At 41.1% G+C, this 16466-nt stretch overlaps 1 protein-coding gene across 1 annotated transcript in view; it reads left to right on the forward strand.

Moving 5' to 3' along the window:
• The window catches only part of CEP112 (centrosomal protein 112), a 131795-nt gene that overhangs the window by 42860 nt on the left and 72469 nt on the right, over positions 1 to 16466 (forward strand). Inside the window, exons 18-20 of the mRNA XM_072351644.1 lie at positions 2031 to 2166; positions 5279 to 5386; positions 14004 to 14186. Of these exons, the coding sequence (XP_072207745.1) occupies positions 2031 to 2166; positions 5279 to 5386; positions 14004 to 14186 (427 nt within the window). The remainder of the gene's footprint in view (positions 1 to 2030; positions 2167 to 5278; positions 5387 to 14003; positions 14187 to 16466) is intronic.

Here is a 16466-nt window from a genome sequence, read left to right on the forward strand (position 1 = left end):
GGGAGGGAGAAGTGTTGTGCAGTGCTCATAAACAAATGAAGGATTGCTGGGAGATGCTGATGCATTCGCCTGTTTCCTTGGGGGCAATGCTCAGCTGCTGCCCATCTTTGCTCTTGCAGGATGCTGAGTCACGTGGATCTCAGAAGGTCCTTCATTCTCTTCGTATTCATTCCCATGAACTGCTGTAGGTTTTGCTATGGGAGCAGGTAATGATGTGCTCACTGTACCTCAGTATCCAGCAGCTAAAGCCTTGGGAAGTTCTATACTCAGCAGCAGCTCCTTCTAGTTATGTGCATTTGAGGGGAGCCACGAAGCCAAGGGCTCTGCAGGTAGGATCAGTGTATCAGCTCATTTGGACCATGCTTACCTTCTGAGAACTGTCTGAGGAGTTTTGTAATTGCACTTACGATGGTGATTTTTAGATCCTTTCTGGTAGAAGTTTAAATCCTAAGTTACCTTTGTGCCATTGAATTTAGACAGAAAAAAGAACATACACGTCCTCAGCAATGATCACCAAAATGTGATGTGGGAGTTTCTGTTTCAGCCCAGTTTCTGCTAGGTAAAAAAAAGGTATTTTCCTTTTCTTAATGAACGTATCAGTCTCATTATAATTGACAGAATAAATTAAGCATACAGAGGGTACCAAAATCAAATAATTTTCTTCAAGTGTGCGTAATGGGGAAAAATAAACAGTGTGATGCTTACACAGGGCTGGTGGCATTTCTTTAATCTCCTTGCTAATAGAATTACCCTGGCTCTCCTGCAAATGGGCACTCTGCGAAGATGTAGGATTACGTCCTTTGTCCCATTGTCAAAGGCTGGTATGAAAACCACGGAAGAGGATGTGAATGCTGTAAGTTCAGGATTGGCAGCTTCCTGACCTTTGTAAAAGGCTCAGTGCTGTAACAGCCAGTGCAGTGCTGGCAAGGTGACAGGCTAGATGAATTAGCCGGTCTTTTCCATCTCCTGTGTGTCAGATTCTTTGTTTTATATGGAAATAATTTCTGTCTATGTGGGAAATTTATCATGAGGTGCTTCCTCTGCCTGCGAAATGAAAATGTCAGCCGCAGATCTGTTTGAATGTGTCTTCTGTTATAAACCACTGGTGGAGCCAGCTCTGTCCATTGATAGCACCATTGTGTTTGCATGTTTTGACACCGTCAGGCAGCTCCACTGCCCTGTGATAACAAAGTTATCCATGCTTCCTGATGGTCTTCTGGGTGAAGAATCCCTGCAGTGTTTCTTAAGTATTTAAGGCTATCAGAATTTTCTTCTGTGATGTGTCAGTACGGTGGCATGTGTCCATTTTTAAGGTGTTTGTATCTGTGTGCATGTGTCCATAAAACATTGTCTATTTTGCTATTGATAAGCTGTGATATCTTAAGCCCAAACTCATTTCTATCTGTGTTTTAATGCTGATAAGCCAAAAAGTATAGGCTGTTAATACGAGCTATCTTTGCATAAAAATGTAACGTGTCATTAAAGGCTGAATAGATATTACAGCTTTATGGGTTTCTAGTGTATTAAGAAGGTACCATATGTCAGGCGTTGTGCTGCTTTGCATTTTGATGTATGTCAAGCAGAGAATAATCCTGAATCTTGTCTGAGCAAGGATGGCTCTGGGATAATTGTTTTTTGTTTCTAATGGAGCAGTGCAATCACGCTATAAAGCAGTTCATTTAAATGTTATCGAGGCAATGTGCTTTTAAAGGTGAGTTGTAAAAGAAGGAGGTTATAGCCCAGGTAGTGAGCCATCCACGTCAATGTGGACTTTGAAGGTGGAGGTATTGTCAGAGGCTATGAATGCTATGTTTAGGCTCGTGGAATTTGACAAGAGAAAGTGAAAATAACTGCAGACTTCTATTCCCTTCTTCAAAGTATTGCTAAGGGAAGTTTGGCAGAAGCTGGGACAGGAAATTGAAATCTGAATACTATTTTAAACTGATAGGGTTAAAGGCCTTTCTTTTACACTAGCACACTTGTTCTTTTATTTGATACTTGAACTCTGAAAATTTTCTGTGACTTTCTAGGGAGAAGGAGGAGCAGCTGACTCGGGTGACAGAGGTACAGAGGCTGCAGGCCCAGCAGGCAGATGCTGCCCTGGAGGAGTTTAAGCGGCAGGTGGAGCTGAACTCAGAAAAAGTCTATGCTGAAATGAAACAGCAGGTGAGAAGGTCACAATGCCAGCCTTTCTGAAACTCTGTCTCAGTAGGATAGCGTATTCTGATCTTATAATGCCAGAAACATGCTTCACTTGATAGTGCTACATCAAAATCTTTCACAATGTAGTATCTTTGCTAGCAAGTCAAAAAGGGATGTTAGCGGTTGTTTCATCTTTCTAACAAAGCCAGAATTGTCATTGTTATAAAGGTATCTGCAGTTATGATACTGATTAGGGATTCTTCAAGAGTGAGTCTATAAAGCATTAGTTTATACACCCCTACAGAACAACGCTTATAATTTTTCCACTTAATTGCGTGTCTCTTCCCACTCTTTTCGGAGCGACTCTGCCTTCTGTTAATGAGGTGTTGTAATCAGTTTGAGCCTAAACAGGAGCAGAGCCATCGTGCCTGCTGTCATTCATGGGCAGGTAACAGTAAAAATCCATTTTTTCTGTCCCTGAAATTTAGTAGCAAGAATTTCTGTATAGAGATCTTAGTGCCTTAAATTCCTTTATGGAACAATAGTTCAGCCAATGTCTCCTGTGTTTTAAAGATGCAGCGTGATGAATGAAATAAGGAACAAGTGACAAGTGATCAAAAAGGAGAGAACAGATTATTTCCTAACTAGTTTGTGTGATTGAAATCCCTATATGTATCTCAAGCTTGTAATTCTACCTGCCCATATGCTCAGTTTTCCAGCTTTGCTTATCATAACCAAACCTTGCTGTTGACAATAGGGCACTGCCATGTGGTGGTGTGCTGGTTTTCTGAGGATGGCAGTGCTATAGGACAGAGGTGAAGTCTTTGTCAAAATAAAGAAACAAAATAAGCTTCAATCCCATCCCTTGCTGCCCAAAACATGTATGCAAGGATCATCTGATATATAAAAAGCCATGAGCAGCTCTATCTATGAGGATATCGTTTGCAACTACCAAGCATCAATGGAGCTCTCTGAAATAGTGTTTATGTTTCCATTCCAAGGAATACTAAAAGAGCTGCCTTATAGGGAGGAATTATTTTACTGGTACAAAAATTGGAAGGTGTGTTAAATAATGACTTCAGTAAAATTTGGAAAGAATTTGGCAAACTTAGAAAATCAGTTGTCATTTCAAAAATGCGGTATATTTCATTTGGGAAAGTCTTCTGGGACATTCTGAAAGTAAGATTCGCTGTACTCCAGGAATCTGCCATAGAGTTATTTTGTCCCTCATAGAAACAGTAAATTTTACTTTATGATTGAGCGATAGTGTTTTACAGGAACCAAGGTTCAAAGATGAAAGAAGCAGAGCTGGAGCTTCTTCCTAGCTTTGTCCTTTCTCATTCTTCTGCACGTGGTTGCTCTTTAGAATCACCTGTTAGATTATAACACAATGGAAAATCCTCTGCGCTTCTTCTGTAGTTAGGTGGAACGTATTACTTACAAATCAAAATCTGTAGTAGCTATAGCAACACTGCTTTTAACTACACAAGGAATGCTGGGCTTCTAAAACCTTTTTATGTGTGTGGTGTGGTTGAAGTTACTTATGGAGATGAGTTGAATGGGGTCTGGCATTTTCGCTTCTTGTAATCAATATTTGATTCATTCATTTGCCTTGCTGAATTTTTTTCTTTTTTTTTTTTTTTTGCCATCTGCTTCCTGTTTTGTTGAGTTTCTGATTATTAAGAGCCACCTGATGCCCCTCAATGGGCGAGTCGTACATTTTTAACTGCCAGATCTGCAGTTTCTCTAATAGCAGCTAGGAAAATGGGCACAGTACATAGAGTGCGTTGTGCTTCTTCAGTGCTGGTGTTTCCTTGGCTTGGGATATGATGATCAGGAGCTTCCCTTGCACTTAATGGTAATGTGAACCTTTCCTAATGATTGAAGATCGTAAGCCCTGTAGAGTTAAAGGATCTTTGCACATGTTTTTTACTATTTCATGTTTTAGAATGTTTTCATTCTCATGGAAAGTACTCCTTCAGTAGAAGATCAAGACCTTTTATTTTAGCTTATTGAGCTTAATAAAGTCTGGCTATGGAGGTGCAACTCAAGTAAATTTTCAGATGGAAGAAATCTTCATTAAAATACTCAGAGGCCCCTTTTCCTAACAGCAGATTGTAGAAGTGAGGTTAAGGATTACTGAAAAGATGATCCGTTTTGGTCTTGTTTTTTTTCCCCACACTGCCCAAATAATTCCTTGTCCTACACCTTCCCCTCTTGTTGCAGTGTTTTCCAGGGCAACTCTTCTCTTGCTCTGACCACTGCCTTTTCTCCTCTTTATTTGGCTTAGAAGCGATGTCCAGACCAACTGGCAAAGACATCTATTGAAGGCAGAGCAATCCCTTAGGCCAAACAGAATTTTGGCTTGTGGCTCAGGAATTCAGGCATTTCTTCTTTGTGCAGCAGATGGACATGTGGCAGCAGTGGTCCTCCTGACAGCTACACTCCTTTTCCTTTCTGTCGCATGTAGGGAGGTGGTTTATTTGCTGCTTGTGTTGGGACCTAGATTTGAAATAGCTGATGAGTATTCACTGCAGCACAGCACTGTATACGTATTCCCCTGGAAACATGCCTGATGCACAGCTAACAGTTGTGCTTTTGATACAAAAGCCTTTGTTAATTGGGTTATAAAATTGCTTCCTTGATGCCGTGTGCTGGAATGCATGGCACTCATTATTCATAGGCGATGACTATCTTCAGGGAACTTTACTTGCAGCCAAATAATTCTCTTTTAAGTTATTTTACTGATTTAATGTAAACTTTAAGTGTGTAGTTTGTGCGCTGACTCACGCGTTGCTTCTCTGGAATATCCACAGGCAATGTATTTTTAAATGAAGTGTATTTGAGTCTTAAATTTGTCTAGAAAAATATTCAGTTAATTTTAATGGGATGTTTACTACTGTCAAGTGAAAAACGGAGCCAACAGTTTGTGATCAGAGAATGACATCATATGTGCCTTTAAGTTACTAATAATGCTGTATTCACTGAATATTCATCTTCACGCCATACAAATAATGCTATTGTTATTCTCAGCAGGTTCTGTTCAGGCCTTTGATGGTTTGCAAACAACTGTGAAAATGCTGGAATGCTGTGCCTTTAAAAAATAATAATAAATACTCCTTCTTTTACCATGTAGATGGAAAAGGTTGAAGCAGATCTAAGCAGATCAAAAGTGCTCCGGGAAAAGCAATCCAAAGAATTCTCCTGGCAACTGGAAGAGCTCAAGCAAAGATACGAGCAGCAGGTCAGTCCGCTTGCTCCTTTGGGCACAGGGGAGCAGGGACAGGTGGAGCTGTTCCCCTATGGCTAAATCCTGCTCTCACTCTGCATTCTTCTTATAACAACAGAGTTTATGGGGGGGGGGGGATGGAGGAGAGTGAGTCCAAATGAAAAAATATTTTTGTTTCCCACTTGCAATCCTTTGTACATCTGCCTCTTGCAAATCGTTTCCCAAGCTTACAGGTGGTGACACCTATTTTCATACTGGCCAGGTGAAATTATTTAGGTGTTTTTAATCTTTTTGTCATTTTTAACATGACGAGTGTTCATATACATGTTTGTTTTGGCCCACTGCTAGGGATTTTCTGTATTGCAATGTAATTTTAGGGTTGGCAGGTTGCCAGTCAGGAAATATTTGGGTGGAAACAAGAGAATTGAGTACAGCAGTGTTGTGAAGTGCAAAGGGAAAAACCAAACAGAGGCAGATCAATTATTGCATGTCATAGGCTTGAGAGCCATAGAGCTAGCATAGGTGTGTAAGGTGGTGTCTGTTTGGTAACACCTGTTAAGATTGAAATCCTTTTGTTGGTTACTTTAGGACAACCATACAGTGGTACAGCAGTGATGCAGTTAGCCCATAGGCTGAAAGTTATCTCTTATCAATGTTTTTCTGTGGATAGAGGTTTACATTTCCAGCAGGGAAATGCAGTTTCATTTCCTGACCAAGTTTATCTTCCATGTGGGCATGGGAGTGGTGCAGGATTGCTGTGTTCCATTCAGAAGACACTTTTTTGAGTATCTGAGGCATTGGGATCATTCTGAGGGTGCTGAGACAGATCATAGCCAGCGTTTGGGAGAACCAGGAGTGTGTTTTGTGCATAGCTCTCAAGTTAAGCTTGAATTGAAGAGTTTGTTAATTCAGGTCAAGGTATTTTTCCTTATCACTCATAATTGTCAACAGTACTAATTGTGATGTCACCTGACAGAGAATGCAAAGCTGTCCTCTGTAGCAATGAGATGCATCTGCTTTTTTATGTGTGGATGGTAATACATCATTAGGATGCTCTTTGAAAGCTTGCCAGCATGGAAAATGGGTGACCCTTTCTGCAGACTGTAATGGGTTATCACTGGAAACTGCCCTCTTTTTTCCCTTCCTTCTTTTACTGCATGCTTCTTCAGTTGCTACTTGTAGAGGAATAGGCTGATTGAGACTATTTAAATTGGGCAGTAAATTAGAATTGGTGGCACATTTCAGTATGGCTCCAGCAGACTTCCAGTCCTGAAATAAGCACCCAGCTACAAATTGGATACTTCGGCTACCTGAGAAACATGGTAATTTCTTTAGATGTTCTGCCTCGAGTGTCTAAATGATATTATAGAACAGAATTTATACAGACAGAGAAGGAAAATTGAGCTTCAGGTTTACTTGGGGCAGGTTGGCATGAAGTAGCAGAGGAAGCACTGGTAGCCTGCTGGACAATTCCGTTTTCCATACATTAAATTGAGTTGGTAATGAAGAACCAAATGAACTTATGTGTTATCACCTTTTCCAATCTGAGAAACTTTTTGGAACCTTGAGAACAGCCATGGTTTTATCCATCTGCTTTATGTGAACACGTCTGTGCTTCGCTGTAATCTTCAATATTGATTTCAGAGAGATTACAGATGTGCATCTGAGCTGCTGGTAATGGGGCTGAAAGATGTCCCTGCCTGCAAATAACTATATCAGCTTATTGTGTGTGTGTGTGTATAAGGAACTTCACATCTTTTGTTTGAAAAATTAGGAGAAAGGTCCAACAAAATGCTGGAATTAACATTTTGCCAACTTTTCCAATTTCCTTTTGAATCTTTGCCTTTTCTTTTTAGTAGAAGAAATTTGGGGATCTTGCAGCATTTTGTTTCAGCTGTCACATGTTGGTATTGCGTTCCAGCTTCATCTGATTCAGCGCCACTTTCTTTTGAAGTATCCACTGAGAACGCTCTCAGAGAGAAGCTGGCGGGTTTTTTTTTTTTCCTTAAATATACTTTAGCTCAACTTTGTTCTACTTGCAGCTGTTAGATTTGAAAGTATATTTTGAAGGGAAAAAAAATAACTCCAACAGTACCACAGTTCCTATCTGCTGGGAGCAGCTGCTTGCGGCACTTCAAAGCCAGTGGACACCACAGTGAAGGCCTCAGCCTTTCCTGCCTTTGAAATGGTTGCAGTATCTATAGTTGGGCTTTATGGCACCATCAGCACAGGAAAAAAGTTGTTTGGTTTTTTGCAAACCCCCCACCCTTTTTTTTTTTTTTTTTGCTTTCTAATGACATTCTCAGTTTAGCTCAAAATACCTGGGAAGAGTTTCTGCTGCATTCACTTTCTGTTAGTTTAAATATCTGAAAATAAAGCCTGCAACCAAATCATAACAGATTTTCATCAGGAAACGTTGCCACAAAAAGTAATGGATTTGCTTCTTCCCTGTGTGCAGCATGCTGCAGCTCTCAGGGCAAGGTGTGATGGAGCGCAGCTTCGAGTGAGGACACCTCCCAGCAGGGTGAACCCTTTCAGTGCTTTTTTTGGAGATATTCTTTTAAATAATGTTTGCTTGTCCATTTTTTCTTAAAAAGTATTTCAATAGATCACTGCAATCACTTTTTTTTTATCCATTTTTGGGTGTTGCTGAAGTGCTACAGCTGAGTGATTGTGTAAAAGGGGACATATGAGGCTAGTGAGAGAGCTGAAGTCTGTGGCATTTCTTATCCTAGCAGATTGAACACAATTAAAAGGCTGCTGAATTGCTGCAGGATGGTGTTCCATGCTGAGCTATGGGTGTACTTTGAGTGTGAGCACCAACCTGGATTAATAAATAAGCTTTTCGTTTGGGCTTTCTCTCTGACTGAGTTTATTCCATTTGAAAATAATAATTATTCATCCTTCTGTGATAAAGTGGAAGGTTAGGGAAAGCATTACGTGGTAGCTGAAGAATCTCCCTGTATCTCAGGAAATCCTTTCTTGAGACATTTATTGTTGAGTGCTGACTTCTTTAAAACTTGTGAAGGAATCATCAGAGCAGACTTCTTGCTCTGTTTAGCCAAACAGTGAAGAAGCAGAGTACCTTCAGAAATGTTTTGCTGGGTGTTTTACGAAATCCCTTTGAAATTACGGTAAAGATGAGAGAAGTAGGCTAGTCTTTTAAGTCTAGAGCAAGACAAAGGTGTGGTTGAGCTTAGATGTACCTTTTATATAACAGAAGGAGAGCTAAAGAAATGCAGAATCAGCTGGTTAGAAGTAGAAAAAAAGCACGACTGTAATCTTACCTGCCAGCAGCAAGGGCAAGTATTTGAGGTAGAGGAGGGAAGTTGTTCTTGTTAGAGCAATGTGCTGGAGCAGAGCAAAACGTTATGTGAAGAGGAAGAAAAATATTCTTAATGGCTTTTTTTAATACAACTTCCCAATGAGGTCAATGTGAAGAAAAGAGCACAGCTTCCTCAGAGGTAAAATACGATGTTTTGTAATCATGGCCATTGTTTTGTACATAAAGGCATAAAAAATGAACATCTTCCACAGTGCTAGCAGTGCCATTTAATATTAAGGTTACAAGCACAGTTTCATGCTCAGTTTCTGAATAATATCCTAAAGCTTGTGATTAATGGTTTTGCATTTTCCTTCCTGATTTTTAGCTGTTCAACTTTGTGCCAAAAGATTTTGCCAACGTTTGGGTGATGAAGGCTGAGATGACTTTTTGCTTTTGCTAAAACTGTGCCAATATTCTCTTGAAGTGCTGGAGGCCAGGTGTTTTTCACCTGGGTCTGTTGTTTTATTTTGTGTTTTTTTTTTCCTCTTGAAGATCTACTCAAGTGCATTTAGGTAATAAACTCTGTATAATTCCCATTTACTGGAGTTGAGCTGCTTAAGCTTTCCAAAGAGTCTTACTGAGAATTTCCATGTCTTCTCTGTGAAACAGAGCCAGAGGAGTTTATGTATGAAGGAGGTATAGAGGCTGTGACCTCATGAGAGAAAGGGAAAATGCAGCTTAAATGAGGAATAGAGTAAAAGTGGGGATTAAGCATGGGGAAAGCAATTGCTGTGAGTGTAGATGGGATTTGGAAAGCTGTCCCTTTAGGAAAAGAACTACTGGCTGTGAATCTGAGGTCTGGAGCTGTTCAGGCTGAGAAGACTTATGGATGTGGGCTGCTGGAGGGTCGTGTCTTCAGAACAGCTCCCAACATCACCAGTCATATCACAAGATATGATGGCCATGTGTACACCTTGAACTCTTGACTGCAGTTCCATGCTGAAATCTTCAGAAGCATTCAGTGTGACACTATTATTAATGGAGATAACAAGCTTAACGTTCAGCTTGTTTTGTCCCTGTGCTGCTTTACAGCTGGGAGTTCCTGCCACTGCAGTTATGTCCCAGCTTTTCTTTGTCTGTTTTCTTCCTTTTCTATTTTTTCTAGCTTCCTTTTGACCAGCCCGTTATCCACTTAAATGAAGAAAACATTTGCAAAGACATGCTTTTGAAATATGTATTCCTCAAACAGTGGATGCCTGAATATTTTTAGTACGCTGGTTTGGCTGAAGGGACACCATCTTTGTAGAAGGCTTTGTTCCTCTCCTCTTTGTCTATAGCCTAAGATAATTGAAATACAGCCTGTTCTTGCATGGAGGCCAAATGAGAATGTTAGTAAGGGCTCTAAATTTTTCATGTCATCAGCAACAAGCTGCATAAATTTAACAAATTAATCCAGGATGCATAAATGTATCCTTTCAACCATCCTAACACGCAGATGAATGCCATTTGCTCGGAATATCTGAAGAATAGTTTCTTCAGTCATCAGCATCAACTTTTCACTTCATGCTGTAGCTAAAACTCTCAAACGGGAAAAGGATATGAATTTAACCTTCAAGTACAAAGAGTGGGTGAAAAATCCTATAGCTGTACCACTGCTGTTTACAGAGCTGTTTAATCAGATGGATGGGTATTTTACACTGACTCCTTCAGGCATTTCGCTTGTGTGTGATTCAGAGTTAGGAGCCTGAGCTCCCTGGATATTCAACAGTCAGCCTTGGGAGGAGGGACACGAGGCCAGGATCATAAACTGATGCCTGCAGTAAGTACAAGCCAGCCTGTGAAGTTGGCTCTCGGTGTTCAAAGAAGGTCCTTGGATAAACAAAGACAACGTACAGTAAATTCTGCAGCAGAACCTGCTACAAACAGGCATTTGCAATGACTCGAGGCGTGTTACTTTGAAAGAAACATTTCTATTTGCACACTTAGTTGGCTTTCTTGAGGCAGGCAGAGTGGGTACCGACTGATGTTTGTCGCAGTGCCACATGTGGTTCATTCACAGGGGTGCAACTTCAGTGCCAGCAAGCTGGCAATTTAAAAATGAATTTACTCATGGCAGGATGATTGGGAAGATAAGAGGATCGTATGATGCTTCTGCTGCCTATGCTTTAAAAAGTACTGCCTCAGGAAGGTCTTAGTAAATGAAATTTTACTGCCATTTTTGCCCTCTGCTCATTACAGTCCTTCTATCTTTGGCCTATTGTTTTTTCAAAATTAGAGTGACATCTCAAAATACATGTACATGTAAAATGCATATATCTGCTGCAAAATCGTTCTAGTATTCTCCATTGCTTTGTAGTAAAGATTCCTCTTTTCCACCCAAAGTTATGCTAAGCCAGAGCCCAGCACGATTAACACTCGATCCTCAAGTCTGTTATAACAGATTACTTTAGAAGCAGTGTATTTGCAGGGATGGGTAATCCCCATATCCTCATGAAACACACACATTTATGTATAGGCTTAGGAGACAGAAAGTGCTAGCTTTTACTACATTTGGTATTTGGGGGTGGATCACGTTATGCGGTGTGCTGGTCAGAGGTTAGAGCTGGTTTTGAGCAGAGTAATTATAATGAAGACACCTGTTTTACCAATGGAGGAATGGGAAATAAAATCTCCAGTAAAATGCTTGAAAATATTCTTCAATTTTTATAGGATAAAATTGCTGTTAAATGGGCTTGCTGTGTGCGTGCTGTATGAATAAGCTTTAGTTCAGTTCTTTGGCATGACATATATAATTTACTGGTGGCTTCTCAGACCCTCAGAAATTCGGTCATGCCAAAACAGGGCTAATAAAATCATCCTTCCATGCAAAACCATATTTTATGTAGGTGTTACTTATAATATTTCTGGAATTGTGGACATAAATTTACATGTATTTTCATACTTTGGTGTCAAATATTTATTGTAGCAGCTACACTTTTCAAAGAGGCAGTGAGCTAACTAATTTCTTTTCCCTCCTTTGGGGACTGTAAAAAGATTTTCAAAGGCATGCTTGTTCTTGAGAACAAGTTGAAATTGTTCTGAAATTGAAAAGCCTGAACTTGGTGTGTGATGTAGAAGCAAAAACTGTGTGGTAGAAGCTCTTGTCTACATTAGGGACTTTAAAAACGTATTTGCTGATGTCGATTGTCTTACAAGTATTTGGTTTCTGAAAGTCTCCTGCACTCAGTAAACTGTTTATTGTCAAGCTGGGACTTCATTGCGTTCTTCTGGAATACCTCTGCAGTTGGGTGCAGTTACACCTGCCTGGCTTTAGAAGCCTGATGCACTGTGAATGTTGTACAGCATCTCAACCTCTGTCTTACAGACATATTCTAGATACGAGTAGACATTTCAGTATAATCTGAGGTGCTAAGCATCTAGATTTAGGTATGGAAAGACCTCAACATGACACAGTTTTAAAAGGTGGTTTGTTATTCATGCGCTGCCTCGAAGAAAAGACAGAATACTCACTGACTTATGAAGGCTTCATATAGTTTTCATGCAGCTTCCTGTGATGAAGAAGTCGGGTTGCTGCTGTGAACCAGCATGGTTGTCTTTCTTTTCTTGGCATACATGATGGGTTTGTTTGGTGGTTCTTAAGGGAGGTTTCTCATAAGGAACTGGCTCACACCAAACCTTGCATGGCACAACCAGCTGCAAGTGTGGTCAGCAAGAAAAAAACATGCTCCAACAAAAAGACCTTTTTTGTAGGCATGGTCTCTTTTTAATCAGATCTGATGCCAGAAAGACTTGATTTTCAGAAATAGGACAAAGCCTTCGTGATTACTTTAAGGGGACAAGAACAGCTTTCATTTAGATGTGCTGAGGACACCGATAGCAGCTGAATGTAAACAGCTTTGTGCACAAACATTGGGCAAAAAACAGAGGTGCCAAGCTCAGCATGGCTACCCAGATCCATGTGCCAGGGTGGTGATGGGCAGTGTCAGTGGGCTCCAGTGAACGACATGGAGATATCAAACCAAGGAACATCGCCTCTGTTCCCCTCGTGTTGGTTTTGGGAATATATGATGAGCCGCTGACATATTTTGCCTTCAAATTTTGGGATGTTCCCATCCGTGGTTTGAGAGAAGTTGTTGCATTTTGCTTCGCTTCATATTTTACACAACAGCTGTGACCAGGGGCACCAGAAGGCATGAGCTGAGCACCGCCAAGGCCGCGGCCCACACGGAATTGCCTGCTGCAGCTTTAAGATAGGTGCCGGGCGCTGCGGTGCCGGCTCCTCCCGACAGCTTCTGTTTGAAGCCGGATTCTCACGCTGCACATAACCCACCATCTTCTCGATCAGGGCGTTTTTCTTTTCTTTTTTTCTTTTTCTTTTTTTTTTTTTTTTTTTTTCCTCCCCACCCCCCCTCTTCAAAATCCACCAAAACTGAAGAAAAATCCAAGTGACTGTTCTTAGCAGCTGTGTGGCCCGGAGTTCAGTGGGGAAGCGGCTTCCTGCCGTCCCTATTCATCACCTGCTTCAAAGGCCGCCTGGCTGCTCCAGTGTGCAGGCCAGGTAGGGTGCCATTGTGCGCAGGCGGGGAGGATTAGTATCAAAGCTGCGGCAACCAGGCCCTTGGTCTCGGGCTGCCATTCAGTCTAGCGGGGAGAGGCTGGGGCTGGCCAAGGTCACAGCAGCCAGTGTGGTGCGGACTGGGAAAGGATCCTGAGAATAGAGCGCTGCTTCTGAGACCCTGGTGCGGGCTTGCGGCACAGCAGGTGCCCTTCTGGAACACATACATCTGTTTATGTTGGGGTAGCGTGGCTGACAACGGGATAATAGAGCTTTGTTTTTTATAATTTTCTTTTTTTTAACAGAAAACAAAACAAAAAAAACCTGTACACACCACAACGTTGGATGTTGAAGGAAGAGCTTTCGCTCTGGAAAATCATCAAGAAATCCTTGAAAGATTTAATACTGGGGTTGGGGGGGGGTTTGCGTTTGTGTACTTGAGCAAAGGGGCGAGCAGGCTGGCTATTAACCATTTAGGATCCTCAGCCCCGCAGATGAGCAACAGCAGGGTATGGGGGGACCGTTTGCGGAACGCGACAATGCCATTTTTTCCCCCCCCCCTTTAAACGCTCTGACATTTGTACCACCAAATTGGTTAAGGATGCGCTGGATTTGCTCAGTTGTCGCCATTGTTGGGATTGTCTGTAGGAATTCTGTCACGCTAACGGTGGCTTTTTAAAAGGTGAGGTAATAGTGACGTAAAAATAAAATCGCCAACTTGATGAAATTAAGGGGAAAATTAAGCTGTAGACGAGTTGTCATGACGACAAGGATGTTCTATTGATGAACTGTACTCCTCACTGTCCAATCAGATAGTGGAGCTGAAGCTGGAGCATGAACAGGAGAAGACGCACCTATTCCAGCAGCACAACGCAGAGAAGGACTGCCTGGTCCGAGACCACGAACGGGAGATCGAGAAGCTGGAGAAGCAGAGTCGCGCTGCCATGGCAGAGCACGAGAGCAAAACTCAGGAATGCAGGAAGCGAGACGGGCAGGTAACAATCAATAACGTTTGAAAGGCGTACACTTATTAGAAAATGCTAATAATTGGGGTTTCCTGTTTTCCAGCATGGTTGGTGATGTACGCTGTGTGATCATTTGCGAAACTGGCACGTAAATGTGATTTTGTTTTTGTCTTTTCTTCCCTTTTTTTTTTCTTTTTTTTTTTTTTTTTTTTTTTTTCCGCTTCCCCCCTCCCTTCCCACCACTGAATAGGGCTTTAACTGCAAAAACCACAGGTAGCCAGATTAAAAATCCCATGGTGCGCTATAACTCGGCCTATTTATAATCTTGTCTCATTTTCTTTCATGATGGATTTGTTTAAGAAAAAAAAGGTATCTGTTCTTCTCCCCCTCAGCCCTCACATTCACCCCTCCTTTTCTCCTTCCTGGGCAAATCCATATGAATTATGTCTACTTCGTTTGTATGCTTTTTTTTTTTGTTTTGTTTTAAATCTCTGCAGGTAACTCACAGATGGCTTTATTTCATTTTTGTCCTTGTCTTATTGTTTCAATTTTGCATTCTAGATTTGCATTGTGTGTTTGGCTACGTATGTCAGATATTTGATGAGACAATGTGCCTTTTGGATTGCTTACCATCACGTTTATTTTCCTACACACGCACGCACCCCTCCCATCCTCCATCTCTGTGGTCACTGTTGGAAGCCATTTGGCAGAATAACCCCCAGCTGGGGTAGCATTTGACTCTTCAAACTTCTGGATGAAATGTGCACTGTCAGCATGGAAAATGATCTTTATTAGTTTTCAGTTAAAAAAAAACAAAAATCATACTGCATTTTTTCAATATATTTTTTTTTGTAAGGATGGCATGGTGCATTTTCCGAAGAGCCTATGTGAAAAAGGCCTAAAATGGCAACGTTAAAAAATTTAAGATGATTTCATAGTTTGAAGAGTATTCAGGAAATAGTCTTTACTAATCAGCATTAGAATTGCTTATCGTGCGTGGAATATTTTATACTAAAACTGGACATTTTCGTAAGGCGTCCTTAACGACTTGTTTTCCGCGCGCCGCTGCCTTCTCTATGAGATGTACGCCTGACATTGAGCCATTTCCATTTCACTTTCCTGTAGACTGGTAGGCTGTGTCTTTTACTGAAAACTAACCTGGCAAAGCGAAATCGAACATTTAATTTTTGTAACAAATTTTTTGGGTTGCCTTTGGACAACTCAGTCTGTCGAAATCTGCCTTAAGCCTATTGGAAAAGAAGTCGCGTGCTGGGGGAGGACGGGGGATACATTGCAGAGCCAGGGCTTATTTCTCCGCTTCCACCATTATGGATTTCCAAGGAAAATGAGAATTTTGAGGCAACGCTTGGGAAGAGGTTATTCAGATGGCTTCTGCAAAATTAAACCATGTCCCCAATTCTCCACTTGTACTGTGGGAGTGAACAAAGACGTAAAGAGCTAAAGGGACTGGTTTCTATTTGGATTTTTTTTCTTTGGCCTAAGATAGATACGTCTTAACTATATAACTACTTGCAAGAGCCCTTGCAGGGTTGTATCATCCTCTCACCTACACGCCTCATGTCATTTGCGTACCAAGGCAGAGCTGTATATCTTGGGTTAAAAAACAGTTTGAGTGCTGTCTACGTGACCACGTTCGTTACAACTGTTCTCCATAGCGTCGAGCACAAACGCAAAGGGATTGTCTTAAGCAAATTCAGAGAAACTGGGAGGAGTCTTGTAAGTATCTCTCTATTTAGTTCTGTTGTGGGTTGTTTCTGTTAAAGACCGGAGCCCGAAGTTTGGTTGTGCATTCTGTTTGCAATGGGATGTAGGATGCTACTACGGGCGCTGCATAAAGAACTTGGAATCATGGCAGCTGTTAGGAAAATCGTAACAATCTGAATAGCAAAAAAAACCCAAAACTTTGGCCTTTTCTTTGTAGTTTAAATGGCTTGAGCATTTAAATTGCTGCCCTAAGAATGCCGTGTAAATCAGTCATTGCCTTTGACTGGAAGAGCTGCTATTTATTTAAATTCCAGTAAGAATCTATCTGCTTCCAAGGACGCGGCGTTTTTCTGTTTCTGTTCCTTCATTTGGTCTTTGTGTTAGAATTCACTTTTGTCTCTGCAGAGAGCTTAACAGACAATACGGGTGTCTTTTATGGAATTATAGTTTGTATTTTTAATTAAAAAGGAAAATAAAAACGGAACTACCAAAATGCATAATCATCTAATGTGACTAATGACCAATGTCCATTGTGAAACATTTGATGGCCTCTTAACAAAGGTCTCACAGTGACCTAATGCATCT

Source organism: Excalfactoria chinensis, chromosome 17 (genome assembly GCF_039878825.1).
Source record: "Excalfactoria chinensis isolate bCotChi1 chromosome 17, bCotChi1.hap2, whole genome shotgun sequence".
NCBI classification, from domain to species: Eukaryota; Metazoa; Chordata; class Aves; order Galliformes; family Phasianidae; genus Excalfactoria; species Excalfactoria chinensis.